Consider the following 21,848-nt stretch of genomic DNA (forward strand, 5'->3'; position numbering starts at 1 on the left):
GAGTGTGTGTGTGTGTGTGTGAGTGAGTTTTATGGTGTGTTTGGGGTGTGTGAGTTTATGGTTGCTATGGTTCACTAAACGAAGAAGCTGGTCTTTACAGGCCCCGTATTCAGTGGCGAGCAGAGGACCTGAGCTTGTTCACCTCCACGGGCGACATTCTCCTGGATGTGTGCACCGTCACACCACCACCCCAGAGCATGCTGGCCCGCCACGGGTCCAGCCGCTCGCAAAAGGTGAGGAGCGGCCCGGCCCGCCCCCCTCGAGGGGGTACCTCTGTGAAACGTGGGTGCCCAGAGTGCTCTGCTGTGCTTAGAGCCACAAAGCTACCATCTCCGTGGTGAAAAAGCAGTTCTTACATCATAAATGTAGCACGCGTGTCGGCATGGCGACGGGCCTCAGACGAGTACCCTGGGACTCGGCTCTCCGAGCGTTGGGACTCATCTTGTCAACAAGTCTGCACTGAGTACCAACTTTTGCAACTTTGACTGTTGCTTCAGTGTCGCAGTGTTCGCTAACATAACACCACACACACATGGTATTTACGCACTTACCCCTGCACAGATTACACCACGAGCATGTCTAATTTACATAGAGACCCCGCCTCTCTCACACAACTGAACTGAGCGAAATGTACTGATGCGCACTGCGTGCACTGAGGGGCGTTGCCCTGAGAATAACGCTTCTGGACGCGGGCTTTTCGTCACGTAAGCGATGTGAGTCTCCGCCCCCTGCTGCTTGGCGCGCTCACGTGTGTGTTGTGTACTTTGTTTTCAGAGATGAAGACCATCCTGACAGAGTGGACTAACACTGAGAATGCTTGTCCTCCACCTTAGACCACTGCTCTCTGATGCCCACTTTCACCACCGCACGAATATTTCTCTTTTTGTTATCGTTAATTTCACTATTAAATATTTTCGATTTTTTCTATTCCTGACTTTTGTATGAAGATGGTAAAAGAGGAAAAAGGGAATAACATCAAGAGTGATTTCTGTTTTCACACTGTCCTATTTATACAGTACGTGTGTGTGTGTGTGTGTGAGAGTGTGAGTGTGTGTGTGAGAGAGAGAGACAGATCTACTAATAAATGCTCAAATCAAGTTCTTACCCAATCAGGCAAAAATACTCATTTGTTCTTGTTCACTTCTCCATTCAACCAACACACTAATAATCCCCAAATCCATGTTTTCCTACTTACCAATCATCTGTGTGTGTGTGTGTGTGTGTAGAGATGAGTGAGGAACATAATGTCCAAGTAACTAACGAGGTATTGGCATGCAGATTCAAACATAACTAGGTTGGCCATATCACTCCCTTCATCAATATCTGAGTGAGAGCAGATGAAGAGTCACAGCAGTAACAGTGTTACTGGACCTGCACACTACAGTACCACATTCACACACACTGGTAAACCTGCAGAACATGAAGGGGCTTGATTGTTACATCTCATCACTTTTTAAATAATAAATGATTGTGTATTTTTAAACTGAGAACCTAATAACATCCATAAATTCACAGCATTTCATAATAAATACTTTTCTGATTTTACATGCACTATGTTTATAAGTCATTCATATTCAAAATGTTACAAATACTTCTTCAAATACAATTAATTTTAATATACAACCTGTGACCATACACTAGCAGGATGTCTATTACACTTGGGGGGTGTTCAGCTGCCTGTAGGAATATTATGTGTTCCAAGTGTTCATTCAGTTATGCTACATTAACACTGAGGTACACGCGCTTCCTGAAACTTATGTCTCGATTAAACCTCAAAATACTTTGTTGATCACATGCAAACATAATTTCTGAGCTCAGACATAAGCGCCGACTGTCCGTGCGTCACCACGGACTACGGGAGTAAAAGAGACGGACCAAAATATCTTCCAAAAAAGACGAGACAAATGGAGTCGGTGGAACAGCCAAATCCATGTATGGAGGCTAGAGTGAGGTCTAAGCCTGTCTGCCCTGGGTGCAGTCATCCCAGTGCATCTGAATGGGGAGACCTGATCTCAGGTCAGTTTACTCCTAATGCAGAAACAGCCCTCCTATGAAAATATGACGTGCTCAGGCAGGTCCTGGGCCTCGGCTCTCGAAAGCATCGGGATGTTCAGGGCATGTTGGTGTCGTCCAGCGTCATGACTGCGTGCCCCCGTACGGCTGATAAATGTCCAGGCCAGCCGCACAGTAGGAATGTCTTCGGAAGCTGGAGATCGTAAAACCTGTCGAGGGATTTGACTGCAGAAGCTATGAACCAATCAAACTCCACTGGGTGGGGCAGAGACCCGACTTGGGTCATCTGTGGCCTTTGCAAAGCAGTTAAGCCCAAAAAATAAAATCACAACTTTTAATGCTTGTAATTGGGTGTTGTTAAAAAGTTTGCTGTTTTAGTTCACTTTGTAATTTTTTTTAACCATTTTTTGTGACTCCTATAAAGAATTCTGAGCCCCCAAACATAACTTGTTCTCTTCCAAAGCACACACTTCCTTTTCTGAAAATGTCATCCTCACTCATGCTTTGAATTAGGATTTCTGGTTCTCAGTTTTGACTTTGAAAAGTGACATGAGGGAAGTCAGCACCATACTAGGACCAAACTATTTTCACACATTGAAGCTTCAGAGCTTCTCCTGCTAAATTTTGAGGATCCAGTGCCTAAAAAAAGGCTTACAAATACAGAAAGGGAAAAATCCTTAAAGAATAAAAAGAATGCATGTTTGGAAGGAATGATAAAAAAAACTCTAAAGCTCCGCAGCACATGCATGCGCATGCAGTGTGTGTATGTGTGTGTGTGCCCCTCCCTCTACCCCGTTCTGTTATGCTGAGATCTACAACACTGAATGGCAGGAAGATATATCGAGTCCCAGCGGGTTCCCACATTCAGGCCATCAGTGCGGGTCCAGCTAAGGCCAGATGAAGCTTCGTATGGGACGTGTGAACTTCTGTTTCCCATAAGCTGACCTGCAGGCGCGCGAGAACTTCCAGAGGTTCTCAGATAGGATGCGGTGTACTTTAGTCATCAAATACCAGTTTGCTTTACGTTACTGACAGCTCCGTCTAACACCGGAAAGGCTGGGATGACCGAGAGAGTGGCACTATCCACAGCAATCGCCAGAGGACACTACTGATTGGCTGTTGCATCTCACGCGTGTGTGCGCTTTGTTCTACAGGACAGCAGAGGGACGCTGAAACGCGAAGGAGCCGCCGCCTGCTTCCTCCCCACTGCGCTTGGACATTCTTTCCAGCTGGCAGGAACTCCCAGCAGCGCCACCTTCAGGGCTCCGCCTGCGGCCATCTCCTCCAGGCGAGCGCGCCGTCTCCACATCACCTCGCACGGCGCGGCGGACGCGCCTTGGCGCGTGCGATGCGGGCCAGTGAGTGCGGACCTTTTTTGAAACGTTGCTTTTGCAGGCCCTTCTTTTCCCTGGATGTTCGGACGAGGTCGGCTGAGGGTCTGCTGCTCTACAGTCCCTCGGAGCAGGAGGAGTTCCACCTGGCTCTCTACGTGTCCAAGGGGAGAATCCGCTTGTCGGTCGGCCGCCGGAGAGAAATCTTCAACCGGGAAAAGTACAACGACGGAAAGTGGCACACGGTCAGCTTTTGTGGGGTTTATTTAATGTAAATATGACGGACGTCAGGGCTTCAAAGCCTTACAGTATGCCAGATGATGTTGTTGGGTACAACGACTTGCTCAACCGTTAACATTAACCCAAGAGCATGGTTAGAGTACTCACAGTGTTAGAAATTGAGTTCAAGCTAAATGGAAATAATCGTTCCATTTTCCACATCCAAGATTAAGTGAGGGCTGAGATGTCCATGGGCAAACTGGCGTGTTCTGGAGTTGGTTCCACAGCTTGGTGGACATCTGTCCCCCAGTTCTAACCAGAGCTCTGGAGATACCAGGACATACAGCAGCCAGTCTGAGAAGCATTACCGAGGGCTTCCCTGAAAACGTGCTGTAGTGGTTCCTCATCATGGGCTCGGTTCTGCTTCAGGTGACGCTGAGCCTGGAGAAACGCAGGTTCCGCCTGGTGATTGATGGCCTGAGGGCCCAGGACGGACTGCTGGAGGCAGGAGAGAGCTCATCTCTGCAGCTGAGCTCAACCGTTTATCTGGGCACCCCTCCAACATCCACACAGGCTGATCTCAAGGTAACAAAGATTAGACATGAAATATTCAACAGACTAGTAACTTAATTGATAATGGGAAAAGCGGTATACTGAAATTCCATCGTTTTGCCTGGTGGAATTATTTTTCTTTGACATTTATCCAGTAAATAGAGATTCACCTGAGATTTTTACCACCTTATATCCAGTGGAAAGTTTTGCCCGAGCATGGTGTGGTAGGCTGTGTACGCAACTTCAAGATGAACGGCATGCCTGCAGCAGCACCGTTGATGAACCATGGGGTGGGTCCTTGTTTTGAGGGCCATGCAGAGAGTGGAGCTTACTTCTCAGGACAGGGAGCCTATGTCATCGCTGGTGAGTACCAGCCAAACCTATGTCAATTTAGGGGGAAATATCTTTTTTTAATAACAGTAGAGGCACACAAGATTATGAATTATTGCATATCAATGTGAATTTGGCAAATTATGCCGTTAACGTCCGACCATCAAAATGTACTATCGATAACAAATGCGATAATAAAAAAGATTTTGTTTAGATATTAAATTGAAAATTTGACCATGTATTATTTGAGTGTGACATTTGGCATACAGAAATTATTTTGTAAAAAGGATACTTGTAAGTATAGTGACTACAGGTGTTTGTGCAGATGACTCCTTGGTGTTGGGCCAGCAGAGCTTTGAGCTGGTGTTCGAGGTGCGGCCCAGTACAGAGACCGGCCTCCTGCTGCACGTGGGAGATGCCCACCATGTCACCGTGTTCATGCGGCAAGGAGAGGTATGCCATGCTGTAGGAGAAAGGAAAACCAGATCAGTCCCCAGATCTTCCCCCAGATCAGTCCCCAGATCTTCCCCCAGATCAGTCCCCAGATCTTCCCCCAGATCAGTCCCCAGATCTTCCCCCAGATCAGTCCCCAGATCTTCCCCCAGATCTTCCCCCAGATCTTCCCCCAGATCAGCCCCCAGATCAGTCCCCAGATCAGCCCCCAGATCAGTCCCCAGATCAGCCCCCAGATCAGTCCCCAGATCAGTCCCCAGATCAGTCCCCAGATCAGTCCCCAGATCTTCCCCCAGATCAGTCCCCAGATCTTCCCCCAGATCAGTCCCCAGATCTTCCCCCAGATCAGTCCCCAGGTCTTCCCCCAGATCAGTCCCCAGATCTTCCCCCAGATCAGTCCCCAGGTCTTCCCCCAGATCAGTCCCCAGATCTTCCCCCAGATCTTCCCCCAGATCAGCCCCCAGATCAGTCCCCAGATCTTCCCCCAGATCAGTCCCCAGGTCTTCCCCCAGATCAGTCCCCAGGTCTTCCCCCAGATCTTCCCCCAGATCAGTCCCCAGATCTTCCCCCAGATCAGCCCCCAGATCAGCCCCCAGATCTTCCCCCAGATCAGTCCCCAGATCTTCCCCCAGATCAGCCCCCAGATCAGCCCCCAGATCTTCCCCCAGATCAGTCCCCAGATCAGCCCCCAGATCAGTCCCCAGATCTTCCCCCAGATCAGTCCCCAGATCTTCCCCCAGATCAGTCCCCAGATCTTCCCCCAGATCAGTCCCCAGATCTTCCCCCAGATCAGTCCCCAGATCTTCCCCCAGATCAGTCCCCAGATCTTCCCCCAGATCTTCCCCCAGATCTTCCCCCAGATCAGCCCCCAGATCAGTCCCCAGATCAGTCCCCAGATCAGTCCCCAGATCTTCCCCCAGATCAGTCCCCAGATCTTCCCCCAGATCTTCCCCCAGATCAGTCCCCAGATCTTCCCCCAGATCAGTCCCCAGATCTTCCCCCAGATCAGTCCCCAGATCTTCCCCCAGATCAGTCCCCAGGTCTTCCCCCAGATCAGTCCCCAGGTCTTCCCCCAGATCAGTCCCCAGATCTTCCCCCAGATCTTCCCCCAGATCAGCCCCCAGATCAGTCCCCAGATCTTCCCCCAGATCAGTCCCCAGGTCTTCCCCCAGATCAGTCCCCAGATCTTCCCCCAGATCTTCCCCCAGATCTTCCCCCAGATCAGTCCCCAGATCTTCCCCCAGATCAGCCCCCAGATCAGCCCCCAGATCTTCCCCCAGATCAGTCCCCAGATCTTCCCCCAGATCAGCCCCCAGATCAGCCCCCAGATCTTCCCCCAGATCAGTCCCCAGATCAGCCCCCAGATCAGTCCCCAGATCTTCCCCCAGATCAGTCCCCAGATCTTCCCCCAGATCAGTCCCCAGATCTTCCCCCAGATCAATCCCCAGATCTTCCCCCAGATCAATCCCCAGATCATCCCCCCAGATCAATCCCCAGATCATCCCCCCAGATGTCCCCAGATCAGTCCCCCAGATCATCCCCCAGATCAGCCCCCAGATCAGTCCCCAGATCTTCCCCCAGATCAGTCCCCAGATCAGTCCCCAGATCTTCCCCCAGATCTTCCCCCAGATCAGTCCCCAGATCTTCCCCCAGATCAATCCCCAGATCTTCCCCAGATCAATCCCCAGATCTTCCCCCAGATCAGTCCCCAGATCATCCCCCAGATGTCCCCAGATCAGTCCCCCAGATCATCCCCCATGTCAGTCCTCAGATCAGTCCCCATGTCAGTCCTCAGATCAGTCCCAAGATCAGTCCCCAGATCAATCCTCAGGTCAGTCCCAAGATCAGTCCCCATGTCAGTCCTCAGATCAGCCCCAGTCACCCGGGTCAACTGCAGTGCTGTATTAGATTGCTGATGTTTTCTTAGCTTGATAAATAGTTGGCAAATTGGATTTTCCCCTATTTGATAGCTGATTGGTCATTACTGATATACGTGACATATTTTCCATTTTTGTCACTAGGTCTGGGGCTAGGTTTCAAATTGAGCAGGTCAATCCTGATCAGATCATTGAGATCTAGTATGATGATCTGGAGCTTTCACAGCATTCAGGATAGTTTAGGATAGTGTGTAGCACACACTACTGCTGTAGTTTATGAAGACTAATGCTGAAAGCATGACAGCTGCATGAAAGAATGGTACACTTTTTTTTTTTTTTTTACAGAAGATTAAACATAGATGATTGCACAGGTGAAAAATGTAAGCATGATTGAAAACCAAGTGAATACAATCCCTGTGCAGTGGTAGCTCAGTGAATTAGCAGAGAGCTAACTCTCCAACGCGGTCTCTGGAGCAGAGAGCTAACTCTCCAACGCGGTCTCTGCAGCAGAGAGCTAACGCTCCAGCACGGTCTCTGCAGCAGAGAGCTAACTCTCCAACGCGGTCTCTGGAGCAGAGAGCTAACTCTCCAGCACGGTCTCTGCAGCAGAGAGCTAACTCTCCAGTGAGGTTTCGGGAGCAATGCCTGCTGTAACATGGCTCACCTGATATTTGCAGGTGGTTGCCCAGGTGAATAAGGGTGGGGGTGAATTCAGCGTGGCTGTGCGACCAAAGCATCCCCTGTGTGATGGGGTATTCCACCGGATAGCAGGTAAGTCTTGCTTCAATCCGAGTACCACCTGAATTACACAAAACCCTTATAATATAGAAATTGTACAGGTTCTCAGGCCTTTGAGGTTTGATCTGTCAGCTGACCAGGCCGTTCTGCCCCTGAATTAGTTATCCAGAGCAGTAATGTGGTGGAGATGCATGTTGACACAGAGGGCATGTATACAATAGGACTGAGCAGCACCTCCCCTCCCAAGGCCACGTACCCTGTCTATGTAGGCGGCGTTCCAGGTGCTGTATCATGGCTTGCTTACATACACTTCACAGATTTACATTTTTTTTAAAGGGTGTTGTTTTTAATCTCTGCATCTCGTATAAAAAGAAAGAGAAGCTGATTTCTCCTAAATTCATTTTCCCGGGCACTTTTCAGACCAATAGTATTTTTTGCACCAGCCTTTTCACATTAATAAATCGTGTTTGGCTGAGACATTCTGCATGAATTCTCTTTTTTATAGAGGAATTGGCGTTACTCAAAATCTTTTTAAAATTTTTTAAATAATTATGAATCATAGTAAATAAAATATGGTAATATCATAAACCATATTAAAATAACACTTGGTACTATTAAAACTCCTTATAAAAAAAACCCCCAACATTTTGCATTTATACAAAATCATATTAAAGTTATTACCTTAAACATATTGAACATTTCCATATTATAGCCAATTATATTTCAGATTCTATTAAAGGCTGTAACTCCTGCCTGATTTCTTTCTCTTGCAGATCATCTTAATTTCTCGAGCCTCCCTGTTTCTGAGTCCTATGTCGGCTGTCTCCAGAACGTTCTGATCAACGGTGCTGCGGTCATCCTCGAGAAGCTGTCCAGGGTGTTCGGCCCCGTCAGTCTCCGAGACTGTCCGTCTAACTTGAGGCGTTCTCGGCCCAGCCGCGAGGCCTAGTCTGTTTGACCGCTGTAGGCGCGAGGGCCCGGTCCAGCACAGGGGTTCGTCCCTCCAGCCACGCAGCCTCCGCCCTGGACAGTCCAGCTCCATTATGTTCCTGCCCTTACGCCCGTCCTGTGTGATTATCAGTTGAACCACAACCTGGACACATGATCAGACGTTCCATCTCCAAACATCTCTAACAGGGATCCTCTAGCCAAGCACTAGATTTTCCCTAAACAACACGATCCAAGTTTATTTTCTCTTTGGACAATATTATTTGCTGGCATGAAGAATATAAAGTGTATTAGTTATTTAATGTTAATATATTAATTCCTCTTAATTTAAGTGTCATATTAACACGGATGAATCTGAATTTGTGTGGGTGAGTTTGTGTCCACCTGATGTACTGTATATCAAAATTTTTGTAAGTTGTATTATATTTTGTGAAAAACTTGTAAGGTAAGATTATGGACCATTTTTATACTGTTGATTCCATCTGCAAGTTTATTTCATTAAAATTCTTTTTCTCAAGGAATTTCATAATTCAATACATCAACAGCGACTATTTCAAGGAAGCATGACCATCTTTACTAAAGAGTTCAAATGTCTCACCCCGACGTGCGGCTGCGCGGCCTCACTCTGAGGAGTGTGTATCCACTGACACTCTGTTGAGACAGCCTGATGTGTTTTGTGGGCCCCAGCTGTTGAGTGTCACAGCTAGGGCCTAAGCGTGATTTGTTTGACGGTACTGTTCCTCTGCGCCGAGTCTCTCATGGGGGAGTATAAATGCTGATTAGAAATGTGCATTTTTTTAAGTTTACTGTCAAATAACTGACTAAACTATGCACAAATGTTGAACATTAAATTATGGAAAATCCTTTTCCCTGGATTACGCAGGAATATTTAAATCAATATTTCATTAATGAGGTAGTCGATCCACACTGCTGGGTGTGCAATATGTTCTTTGGCCTCCATCTTGCATCTAGATTTTCCTGACCAGACACAATTCACACAATGGTTCCGGTGTTTATTTTTTAGACGCTGAGGTTACGAAACACATTCCTTGCACGCACACTGGGGCCTCGTCAGACAACAGTGCTCTTAAGACAATACACCTGCAACTTCATCTATGAAACACAAACTTTTCTCTTTTAAAAGCGTTAATGCTGTCCTTTACGCTACAAACTTCTATTTCTTGATGACGCATATGAAGTCATCTCTGTCATGGTCTTTGCACATGACTGCAACCCCCGCGGGCGAGTCTGATGGTGTAATCCCACAGGCCATGCGGGTGCTCTGGTGCAGGGGAGCACCACGCAGGCCCCACACTGAGGGGGTGGCCCCAGGAGGGGACCAATATATACAATAATAATGAAAATAATAAAGACCCTCCATTTGGCCCCAGGTTTTTGTGCCGACTCTGGCTGTACAGGTCAGGGAAGGATGAATTTTTATGTAACCTCGGCAACCATCTGCTTTACAGCAGGGCGTTTCTGCAACTCCAGCTCAGTAAGTTAATTTAGATGCATTTCACTCAGTATCAGTTTTCTGCTCAACAGGACACTGGCATGAAATGTGTGACATTTCAGGACAACTTTAGGCACGTTAGCGCTGTTCACCGGCTCGAGGAACAGCAACGCTGTTGGACATTTTTCAGTTTTCAGGAACAAGAATAACTGATGTGCCTGAAAGGTACTGCTAGGCAACTTCTGCAGGAATATAAGATTTCAGAGAGTTCAATGTCAACTTTAGTTTTTCAAATGTTGGACCTTACAGTGATTCTTGCACCGAATACAAATCTTTTGTTAGATTGCGTATGGTTTTTAAGTAACTGGACCATTGTGTTACATTAAAATATTTTACTGCTCCTTAAATAAGGTATCACACTTTAAATATGCACAAACCTATTTCTATGTACAATGTCTGATTTTCACACGTGACCTCAGGAACACACCCTCTTCAGTGTGCTGACATCTGCCAATACCAATGGCGACCACTTTCCTCAGTGGTGCTTTTTTGTACATAGTGAAACACGAGCATACTGGAACAAAAAAAAAAAATTATAGCTGATAAATATTCTGAAAACATATTTGAATTCAGTGTGCAAAAATACATAATTTTTTTTTTGCAGGAAGCAATATCATTGTTGAACAGTGTTATTACTGAATCGCTTTAAATTCATCACAAATCTAATTATTGAAAATTTGAAACGCTGGCATCTGTAAAATGATAAACCGCGGCCAGGAGCTGCGAGTCATGCCGTACTCCTCCACTGGCCAAACAGTCATGCTCTGTTCCAGTGGGATGGAGGCCAGTCCAGAGCAACAGAAACCGCAGATGAGCACGGGCTTGACGGACATGCTGGAAAAGCCCTCACCTGTAGAGACAGTGTCTCATAGCTCACTGTACAATGCCAGTCCCTCCTCCTACAGAGGGACCAGTAAGAGGTTGAGTAAGACTAGGATTTGTAAAGGGTCAGAGTGCACTCCGAAAGAGGCCATCCTGATTGGGTAGTTCTCATTACAACAGGTCTTCATACAGCCCTCAGTCACTCGGGACATCCAGCCACAAGGTCTCCGCCCCAGTTGGAGGAGCACACTGTCCGTTTCATTTTTGCGCTGGGTGGGGTGCCCACCAGAGTGTCGCCGTCTTCACCCGGCGTTATGATGCCTACCGGCAGAGGTCGCTCCAACGTAGGTACGGCGCTCTCGGCTCTTTGGCATCCATGTACAGAAACGCACGCTTTAGTTCTCTCCTCCGCTTCCAACGCGAATGCCCCACCCGACCGTATGCCTCCATGTTACACCACTCCGGGTCAAGCTTTCTTCTGGGAAGGCGAAAGGATTGATTTGGTGGGCAGGCTTGGGAATCGGGGCGGAGCTACTGAGGGCCTGGCCCTGTCAGTGAGGCCAGGGCTGTGTGGATGCGCATGTGAAGCCTGTTCTCGAAATCATACCCAGCGAAGTTCTCCTGCAGAGACAGGCAGCAAAAGTGTACGAAGGAACACCGTCCGTGCGGACCCGCAACCTAAACTTGCCAAACTACGCCTAAATCATACGCTCACGTTTCAACTCATACGAACTAATCGTGTGGTTGTGTGGGTGGAGGAAGTGAAGCTCCACCCGTATTAAACAAAGTGGCGGAGCGTCCGCTGTACCCACTGTACCTTGGCCTGAAGCAGCAGTCGTCTTCCTTTGGCTTGGGACTGATAAAAGGGAGCAAATGACAAATATTAAATTGCTGGCCGAATAAGAAAAGAACTTCACGTGTCTTCTAGTTCACACAAGTCCCTGGTGTGCTACACGTGCAAGATGTCCATGTCTACAGCACATACATTTGCAGAGCATACAGTTAAAACACACACACACACACACACACACACACACACACACAAACACACACACACACACACACACACACACACACACACACACACTTGCCTCTGCGCTTTCCAGTAGCACACATCCCAGCTCGTACAGGGAATACGGCTGCACATAGAAGTCAGTCACCTGGTTCTCCTCATCCCTCAGAGCCACATTGAAGCACTGCAGAGTGCAAACACAAGCTCTACTATGTGTGTGTGTGTGTGTGTGTGTGTGTGTGTGTGTGTGTGTGTACGCCTGCCCATACAGTGCAATCTTATCTAATTTACACACGCCCACTGAAGATGATGCTTGGATTGGGATTGGTTTTCCTGCGCCGCACGGCCACGTCAGCGTACTTTACCTGCACTGCGCCGGCACCGTTGCCAAGGCACTTGTGCACGGCCCCCAGCAGGAGGTGCTTCAGACCAGAAGAGGAAGGGTCGTCCACGTGCTGTAGAACTGATGCAGCCAGACAGAGTGATGAGACAGAGCACCGCGTCCAACATTCATGCTGTACTCAGACACGAGGACACCCGGCCCCCTGACAGGGAGGCGCGAGGTGGGTGCCTGCTCTTATTTCCTGTGGTGTGTACGGTAATGACCTTCAACCATGAGCTGAAGTCTGGAGTCCGAGCAGTTGGGCAGAGCTTTCCAGAGGTACAGCACCTCAATGGCAGCCAAGATACACCGCTCTTTTGTAGGTGGGAGCTTACTTAATTCCTCGGCCTATCTCTCACACACACACACACACACACACACACACACACACACACTTGTTTAAGTGCTTATGAGCTGCTGCCTGAACAGGGTGTGTGTGTGTGGTTTCCGGCAATCCTACCCTCCTCATGGAAAACTGCTCAATCTGATTGTGCTTTCTCCTGTAGAGACCCGCCATGTCCTTGAACACGCAGCAAGCCGCATCCAGATCTCCTGCGGCTCCCTGACACACTGGATCACAGACACGGACGTGGCCAGTCAGGTCGACAGATCAGCGGGGCTCCGAGGGTGCCTTAGCGGGAGCGTAAGGGGTCTGTGCTTACCTCCGGTGAGGTAGGCGTAGTAGCACTGGGACCAGCGTGACTCCACCCTCAGCCGGTCGAAGGCTCGGGACGCCTCGGGAAAGCTCAGCTCAATCATACTGCACCAACCTGACAGGTGGCACCACTGTGAAAACACCTTCATCATGCTGGACTGGGCCAGCACATCACTGAGCACAGCCCAAACTAGACCAGAACCAACCTAAGAGAACTAAAGGAGTTCTACACAAAAGAGCAATATACATACACATGGGTGCACAGTAACCCCAGTAACCCAACTCATTAGCTTTGAGATGATGTCTCAGAAGTTTTTTTTTGCGAGTTCCTGATACCATTACATTAGTGATTAACGTTACTGTTTATGTTAAGTTAACCATCATTTCTTTAACTGGCTTAAAGTTAGCAAGTTTATTTCCATGTGGTTTACCAAGTGGCAACATTATTACTCCGTAGCTCTAAAACAGATCACGGGGTGTGCAGCCTGCCAAGGTGAAGCACCACCTACCGATCTCGTAGAGACACACATGCTGGATCTCCTTCTGGTCGCTCGCCAGTTCCAAGGCACCGTTGAAGGCCACTAAGGCACTGCTGATCTGGCACTGGCATGGTCAGACGGGCCGGCGGGTTGGACAACACAGATCAGCTCAGTGACAAAGGCAGACGAGGCCCGGGAGGTCGACAGCACGACACCGGGCAGAGGAGCATCAAACAGGAAGCTGGGCTCGTGAGCTCACCTCCAGGCGCAGTACCCGGCCTTTGAAGAACGTGAAGAGGGAAGAGTTTGGATAATCTGCCTCCTTCTTCTGGAGAATGGCTCGTGCTGCCAGAAGTCCCGTCTCCGTTTCTGAGCCGTCCAGGGCAAAAAAGGGCTGCACTACTGTGTGGTACCACAAGAGGGCGAGCCTGAGAGACAGAAAGCTGCTCAGAGCACTTCTATTTCCTTGTCAAAGTGTGTACATTACACACGGAGATGAAATACATTAACCTTATTAGTAATCTCATCCAAGATATAACTTTTGATTTCATTTTACTCATAATCTTAAAGAAGTAAGTTGGTCAAAAGTTGAATAATTTTAACCCATATTTGTTATGTGGACTTTGTGATTACATTACATTATTTATCTTGTTTACACATTATTCATATGTCCAGAACTACAAAACACACACACACAGACACACACATTATAGATAGACAGATAGATGGATAGATAGGTGTGTGTATGTGTGTGTGTGCGCACACGTGTCTCTCCAAGACTGTAAACAACCCAAAACCATTAGAGCTCACAGCGCATGGGCCACTGGTGCCGAGGTTTGTTACGCCGACTCACGTAGCGAGAGGAGCCTTCATGTCCTTACTCTCGCTTGCATAGATGAGGGATGCTAGACCCCGCTGCCGGTCGCCAGGGAAACCCAGCAAGTTAATGATCCTCAGCAGGTGAGGAGGAACCATGGAGATGCAGAGATGGAAGAGGCCATAGCCGAAGCAGACCGAGCCCTTCAGCCGACTCAGAGCGTCCGCCGTCACGCCCACCTCGCACCGTGGGCTGGGCGTCCCTTGTTGGTATGACTGGGACGTAGCCTTCCGGCTGCCTTTGGGTTGACTAGTAGGTTGTGGGTCCTTCTGGCCGTCTTCCACGCGATCGGGGACGTGGGTGCCTTGGGGCTCAGGCAGAAGAGGGGACGTCTGACTGTGCTTGACGCGTTCAGAGGAGGATGCATCCTGTTGGGTGAAGGACGACAGCACCCCCTGCGGAGCCGAGGACCTTCTCTGGCAGGCTTCCTGGAGCTGGTTAATGTCACTGTAGCATTTATTGTACATCTTCCAGGCTTTGCGGAGGATCCAGCCAGCTTTAATATACGCTGCCCGAAAAGAGGGACAGGAAGGCATTTAACTACAGTATAACGGTCAAATCAACTGCCTACTGCGGTAAACCTTTATGACAGCTCACCAACAGTCCTCAGACCTCCGAGACAAGCTTTGTGCCTTGCAGAGTACACACACAACCCCTTAAAAGTCATCACACACACACACACACACACCTGGACTATATATGGCAACTTGATATTTTGTTGTTTGCAAAAGTATTCAATGCCAGTACTGTGAAAGCTCCAAGAGTCCACAGATGAAAAGATACAGCTCTAACAAGCACAACAGGATTCCAGCCGGCGAGAGAGAGGGAGGGAGGGAGGGAGAGAGAGAGGGAGGATATAGTTGTGAAAATGAGGACCAAAGAACATTCTAAGAAAATCCTGATGAAGAGAGTTCAGAGACAAAGAGTTTAGAGCAGGACGAGGCATCTTGTTAAAACTGGAGCTACAAGACAAAGCGCTTCAGTCTGCTAACGAAAGCCCGCGAGAGACACCGCCTTTAAGGAGACCTCCAGCCCAAGGCCGAAACAAGACCGTCAGGTAAAAAAGGGTTGAAGGTTCTACAAGAACCAAGTCAAAGTCCAGATGTCAATCCAAACGAGACGACTGCACTAATTCAGCTCTGCAGCCCGCAAGCATCACCCAACAGCTGTGAACAACTGGAGTGTGCGTGCCTGGGGGATCGGTGAGAATCGCCCCCAAGCAGTGCCAAGGCTGCAGAAACCTGCCCCGAGACATGCCTCTTCTACCCAGTGCTCGCCGGGAAAGGCCAAATGCTTATGCAAGCGGGTTTTTCAATACAAGCAAGTTCTCTTATGCAAGCATTTGTTTATTAAATATAATCAAGTAACATTATGAATGCAGACTTTGAAAAAAGTATATTTTTTTAAAATACTGGCTGGAACAGTCTGTGCGAGTAACATTTTCGATCCAGACAAATCTGATGACTTCAGGGTGTGGAATATTTTTGTGGGACGCCATATTTGTAATGCACTATATTTACTTACTATATAAAACAACAACAACAACAACATCACTCAGTTCACTCCTTTCTTCTGACTAGAAGCTACACTCGACTGAAAGAATTCACCCTTCATGACCAACATGTCTTTACTGTGATGAAAGCCACAGACATCCCTCACTGACATTTAAAACCAACCCACATAATCAGTTACATGAGGAAATGATACAGTGTATATAATATGCAACGAAACCAGAGAACCGGTAAGGAACTTGGGTTGTGTCGGTGAATCAGACGGCCGTGGGTCTACTAACGTGTCCAGGTGGACCGACCTGAGATCTCCTGCCTGATGAAGAAGAGCACTGCCAGGTAGACCTGGCAGTCCGCCACGATGATGAGTCGCTGTATCCTCTCCAACGCAGCCACCTCTGCCCTGGGGCTCTCCACCTGCTGGGTTTGAGCACACAGCCATCAGGGGTGTGGGGCACGTCCTGAACGCCAGTCTCCTCGGCAGGCAACACACTGCAACATGGTGAGCAAACCGGAGTTCTCTAGTCCTTCAGCTAGCCGAGATCCTGCTGAGAGAAGCACGCCCTGTGGACTGTGGGCCAAGAATCTACCCTACAGACCTGTACAGGTTACGGAAGGGCACATATGCTCGTGGAGGAGTTAAACCGATGAACTGCCCCGGTCTCTCACACAGGCTTTCAGTCTGAGCTAGGAAAACAAGGATATCGCCTCTATGCAGCGACAAGCTTCCATTTCCATTTTTGGGAATATTTGTGAGTGAAAGGATTAACAGATTTTTTTCTTTTTGTATCATGAGTAAATTTAAACGTGGCATCACTGAAGGCAAATGGAGTCTGCCAGCGTAAATAACGGTGACGTTCTACTGGATCAAACTTCTGCTTTAATCTACAGGGGTTTTATATCGGCACTATGTCGGCACTGCTCCCGTCGTGCTCCTCGCTGGGTATTAAATACAGTCCCTGAAACTCCTCATGTGTCACATTCCAGGCCTCCGTTTAACAGCAGTGCCTTCACATGTCGTGAAGTCTAAATATCCCATAAAACACTGGCACGGTGCCAGCTGCACCCACTCACACTCACGCTCTTTCTGATCTTGCTTTTGATGGTCTGGAGGACGCCGGGGGCGGTACCCTCGCACAGCTTCTCTGTGGCGTGCAGGTCCTCGCATGCCAACTTCATCTTCTCCTCCTCGAACGTCATCATGGCGTTCTGGGCGACAAACGCAGCACGTCGCTCACGTGTGAACAGAACGGCGTGCGCCGCACCTCATTTTGAGTACAGAAGACGTAAAGACATGCATCAATAATACTGTAATAATATTATGCCATCAGTGGCCTCCGGGTAGTTCTGGTCTGTGGCTGTTCCCCTATGACTGAACTAGTAAGGTACTCGTGAACTTTGCTTAACACTTTTATGCCCTGCTCTCCCCCTCATCGTCCTGGAGCTGCCCGGTTGGTGGTGAGCTCAGAGACTCCCATGTGATGGATCAGAGCTCTTTGATCAATACTTGAGGAACACAGACATTAAAGGCCTGGTGTTTTGGTTTATTTTTTGCTCGGTTCCATCTGCCCAGCACATGCGAAATCACACAATCAAGGTTCTGTGGCCACTGATCGGCTAACTCAGCTGCTTCCACAGAACACGGCACAACACAGGCTGGACAGGTCCTCAGTGAAGACTGCCTGGAGTAGCTCATCACTCACTTCTCATGCAAATCACTGTCTCCGGTACCTAAGCTGGTAGATCAGGTAGGTGCTAGCAAGGCCAAGTCATCCTAGAATCAATCGTGGATCCCTTTTGATCTCAGGCATGGCGTGTGCTAGTCACGGTGCACGGACAATCCATGCTTTGGGGACGTTTGCTACATTCTGAAAAGCTACATTGTGCACAGAGAAGTATATGGTAGGAAACAGCTTACCAGGAAACTGACAAAGCTAGCACCAAAGCTCATCAGAGGGCTGTAATTCCTGGAACACACACACACACACACACAAATAAAATGCAGCAAAGTGAGTATGACATATTGAGTGAGAGGTTTTTAGGCCGCAAGTGCTTTCTGTTAGCCAATGGGATTCCATGAGTCCAGCAACTCTGGTCAAGACTTTAGGGCTTTGACAGGTTTGCGGGAGTGATTTTCAAACATTTTCCAGAGCAACACATTTAAACACAAATGTAGGCCCTCTGTCTTAGTGAAAACACATTCAGCACAGTCAGTCAGTCATTTTGAAAGCATTTGTATTGTTCTGAAACCATTTGCATGTCTTGTAAAGCTTGTAGCTGGCTTTCTGTGTAGTTGCTACAAAGCCACACACAATCGCCTTGACTTTGAAGCCCGTCAAGCTGTCAGCCAGGTGTGGTGGTTTAACAGTAGCTAAAAGACATTTCTGTTAAGAGTTCAGTGACAAACATCACAGCCATTTTGACTAATAATTTGGAGCCAAAAGCTCAACAGGAAGACAACACTCTCACTAGTTGCAAAATTGCATTTAACAATATATTTGTTTCCAACCTAATTTAAATTTAGTTGACTTATTTTGAGGGGGAAAAAAACACACAAAAAGCAAGCATTTACTGGAATTTCAAACTTTTAAAATTGGGCACTTCAAAGACTTAAGTATTTGCACAAACCCTGAAAATGAAGAGGCAAAAACTTGAATAGCTATATAGCTACATATAAAAACTTCATAATGCTACATTAAAAGCTTGTTAGTGCTTCATGATCTTAGAATTATGTTCAGCTGAAGTCTATGACAGGTCCTTTTGTACCATATGTGACAATAAAAGTAAAAAGTAAAAGCTTTTTTTTTTCTGCTAGAACAAGCAAAGCACTAAATAAAAATGTTTTGGTCTAAAATTCCCCTAGGTCAGATGGGCCTCATGTTAGCCTGCCTTGCCTTAGCTACACCATTACCTTAGCAACAACCACACATGTTTTTAAAAGTCTTATTGTTTTCACTCCTACAAAATACATTTGCATAAAATAATGGTTTGTAAAGGTGCATTTATCCCTAAAGCACAAAACGGTACAGAAAACTTACTCTTATGAATTCAGCATACTACATGTACTTCGGTAAAATGAACAAAAGATGTTTTGAACGAACGCAGCCTGAAAGTGTCTAGTTTAAGGAAGAAGTGCTGAACAATGATGAAGTGTAAGAAGGAAACTGCCCTTATAAACACCACTTCACCGGCCAAGTGCCTCTTTCAACCAAGCCTTCAACCAAGACAAACGTGCTCCAGTTTTGGATTTGTCCTAGGTTCAAATTTACAGCATCTCTAACTCTAAATCGAACAGCACCGTACACAGGGCCATATCTGACCTTTACCCATGTCTGAGGAATTACCCTGTAACTGAATCATGATGATGTTTGAGTCCTTTCACACGATGACCAAAATTCATCGTAGTGTGAAATCACTCAAAATATATCTCTACATCATATACAGCACTATAACAACTCACATGTATGGCCCTATTAGACCATACAAAGTGCCAGATACCAGATCAGACGCATGCATGTCTAACTTGGCTTGAAGAGAGGTGGAGTTGACAGACAAGGCTTCATGACTTCAAAGCTACTTTATTTGCGTGCTTATGCATCTCCGCTGATGAGCAACATGACCGAGCGTTGACATATTTGGGGGGGCCTGGGAGGGTCATTTCATTCAGAACTGTTCATTTACGCTCGAAGCTCCCAAGATGCCAAGCCGGTGTTGCGGTCTCGCGGTGTGGCCGCTGGGAGCGGGGCCAAACTAACCACGCTAAACATAGCGCCAGCCCAGCCCAGCCCAGCCCAGCAAAGGAACCATCTAACCGGCTCGCCGCACAGCCTGAGCAGGTCAGGAGCGCCGGAGACTTACTGCACGCGTGCCATGAGCGCGAGCCGTATACTCTCCATGCGACTCAAGCGGACCGCGTGAAGAAGCGTGCGGGCGCGTGCATCTTTGACGAAAAAAAAAAGTCCCCATTGCACTTTTGAGTTTTGACTTTTTCCCGGCAAATTAATTTCAAAAGTACGATTCGGATGAACTAATTCTTTGCTTTAGAACTGGGAAGATATTTTCTGCCATTCTTAAATGAATCTTAAAGTAAAATGGTATGGCTTTTTTTTTTGTTTTTTAGATTTTTTATTTTATTTTTTAGATTTGCTCATCAATGGCCTACCAGCATTTTAGTGGAATTAAGCGCAAGTCAAAGCCCGCCTGCGTTAGCTGGCGAAACTCGGAAGAGTCACTTACGACATGCAGCTAATAGTTCCTCAGGCCCATATGACATGTACAAAGCAGGCTTAATAAGCCATCGTCACTCAAACGCAAGGACGGTTGTACTTCTGAAAGTAAAGCCTCACCTGTATTTGTGGAAAAGCTCGGCGCTCTCTTTAAAGCCGTTGTTCAGTAGCATGTTTATTCCTTGGAGAGACAGTTCTGCATCGTCGACCTGCGCGGGGCTGTCCGAGGGGTCTGCTTGCTGGGCTCCTGCCATGGCTCAGTGACACGCCGAGACGCTGTTTAAAAACCGCCTGTACCGGACGAGAGCAGACCCGAGACCGAGCAGAAGATCGCGCTCATACACGCCGCGGGAGGCGGTGTCTCGCTGCTGAGAGCCGGGAGCGCGACACGAGCTGCGAGAGCAAGTTAGAGCACTTCCAGTGTTCAAAACGCCGGAACCGACAGCTCCACCTGAGAAAAAGCGTTGAATGCACTCTCTTTACCCGGAGCCCGAGGACAGACCCGTGTTTCACGCTCGGTTTTCAGTAGGGAAGTTGGCTCGCTGCCGTTTGAAGGCGTACCCGGACGAACCTAACAGAGCTGCTATGCTGTGGGAAGTAACTCGCTTACGCTGATCTGAGAGCAGTTTTTGCACATACAGTACCGTAATTGGGGTTGAAGATTGCGCGAGAGGACGCATGCGGGCGTGGGCGTGCGCGTGACGGCACTGAGCGCGCTTGGCTTAGGTCGGAGTCATGGTTTGCTGTAAGAGCTGAGCTGCGATGGCGATAAACGCACGGACACCTGCCTTGCTCCATCTAACAGCAGTGCTCCTACTGACCTGCTCCGGCAGCCCCAAACAACACAAATGCTCGAGTATGCTAGACCTTCTTAGGTAGACCTAACTAAGCAACTATTTCAACGGAGTATGCTAGACTTGCTTAAGAAATTTAGAAAATGCAGCGCTTTGCTTTGCTGCTGTTCCTGAATAAAGAGTGTAAACATTAGATGTGACTGCACCTATAACAACCTTTAAAGATCTACCTGTCCTTTGTAAACGAATCTGGAGATGCCACGTCTTTTTAACCCATTTCTAATGTTGAATCATCATTATAGCTTTTGTGTAAAAGCGTTGAGCGCAAGGCTATTAGACAAGTTATAGACACTCCGAGTCATATGTCTAGTTACCGGAGCGGTCGATCGGCGCCATGTGAACGCTATCTTATTTAAAAGTGGAATAAACGGCGTGAGGCGGATGGAACTCACGGATGTGCCAATTAGCGCAAAAACTGCAAGCCAGGCGTTTGTCAAGCGTTTTTAAAATAATGTTTATTTATTTGCATTGCACAGGTTGCGCCTTTTTCTGTACACTTCAGTTTCAGCTCTTCCAAATCCGTCTTGCTCTTCAGTCGATCACCTTCTTGCAACCACCACAGGCTTGCCTCGTTGATGTAAGCACCGTTAATAGGAGGAACTGGGTTTACGATATGCATAAGTGCCGCCACCTATCACCTAACGCGCAACAGAAACCACACACCATTATAGCAAATAGGAACCGCATGTTCTTCCTTGTACGTTTTTTTCTTACTTGAAAAGTACGGATCACTTCTCTAGTTGTCTCAAAAGTCAAAACGTCAACACACCCTCTTTCCCTATGATATCGGATTCTTTCAAAAGTTGAAAGATCAGTGCTGAACAATGTGATCAGTGTGGTTAGTAGAGCATCCCTTTTTCAAAAGTGAAAATGAAATGAAATTAGTTAAACATACGTAATTGTGTATGAGAAATATATGCATAGCTTGCTTTGCAATATAGTTAGCTATGTCTATTAACAGATAAAGTTAGGCCTCACTCAGTATCGTTATTTAGCCTCCTGGCTTGCTATCTGATCGTGATAGTATTGGATGTTATTTAGTAAGGTAGTGGATAAGTG

General features: G+C 47.6%; 2 protein-coding genes across 7 annotated transcripts in view; one reads left to right on the plus strand and one right to left on the minus strand.

Annotated features, from left to right (window-relative positions):
* Nucleotides 1-8,978, plus strand: part of si:ch211-241e1.3 (laminin subunit alpha-3) — a 64,333-nt gene extending 55,355 nt beyond the window's left edge. For 2 of the 3 annotated variants that reach the window (XM_081695217.1, XM_081695218.1), the window contains 9 exons: nucleotides 101-233; nucleotides 3,168-3,301; nucleotides 3,409-3,589; nucleotides 3,993-4,148; nucleotides 4,313-4,478; nucleotides 4,771-4,898; nucleotides 7,453-7,546; nucleotides 7,675-7,794; nucleotides 8,287-8,978. In XM_081695217.1, the coding sequence (XP_081551343.1) occupies nucleotides 101-233; nucleotides 3,168-3,301; nucleotides 3,409-3,589; nucleotides 3,993-4,148; nucleotides 4,313-4,478; nucleotides 4,771-4,898; nucleotides 7,453-7,546; nucleotides 7,675-7,794; nucleotides 8,287-8,462 (1,288 nt within the window). In that variant the 3' untranslated portion in view covers nucleotides 8,463-8,978. Of the gene's footprint in view, nucleotides 1-100; nucleotides 234-774; nucleotides 1,546-3,167; nucleotides 3,302-3,408; nucleotides 3,590-3,992; nucleotides 4,149-4,312; nucleotides 4,479-4,770; nucleotides 4,899-7,452; nucleotides 7,547-7,674; nucleotides 7,795-8,286 lie in introns of those variants that run through there. The other variant, XM_081695219.1, reaches the window with a different exon arrangement.
* A 1-nt stretch (nucleotide 8,979) lies between these two features.
* Nucleotides 8,980-20,831, minus strand: LOC113589208 (tetratricopeptide repeat protein 39C-like). Of its 4 annotated transcripts, none has more exons than XM_027028751.3 (14): nucleotides 20,056-20,830; nucleotides 17,628-17,676; nucleotides 16,790-16,918; nucleotides 16,012-16,126; nucleotides 14,178-14,709; nucleotides 13,584-13,752; nucleotides 13,355-13,448; nucleotides 12,853-12,960; nucleotides 12,651-12,760; nucleotides 12,415-12,538; nucleotides 12,174-12,271; nucleotides 11,888-11,992; nucleotides 11,614-11,652; nucleotides 8,981-11,417 (listed from the first exon to the last, which is right to left on the minus strand). In XM_027028751.3, the coding sequence occupies exons 1-14, from the start codon at nucleotides 20,187-20,189 to the stop codon at nucleotides 11,328-11,330; spliced, it is 1,896 nt and encodes a 631-aa protein (XP_026884552.2). In that variant the 5' UTR covers nucleotides 20,190-20,830; the 3' UTR covers nucleotides 8,981-11,327. The 4 variants fall into 4 exon arrangements, with proteins under 4 accessions (XP_026884553.2, XP_026884552.2, XP_026884551.2 ...); XM_027028750.3 differs by having other exon boundaries at nucleotides 16,012-16,129; XM_027028749.3 differs by having other exon boundaries at nucleotides 9,117-11,417; nucleotides 16,784-16,918; nucleotides 20,056-20,831.
* Nucleotides 20,832-21,848: the final 1,017 nt, after the last annotated feature.

Source organism: Electrophorus electricus, chromosome 13 (assembly GCF_041902795.1).
Source record: "Electrophorus electricus isolate QZ-2024a chromosome 13, ASM4190279v1, whole genome shotgun sequence".
Taxonomy (NCBI): domain Eukaryota; kingdom Metazoa; phylum Chordata; class Actinopteri; order Gymnotiformes; family Gymnotidae; genus Electrophorus; species Electrophorus electricus.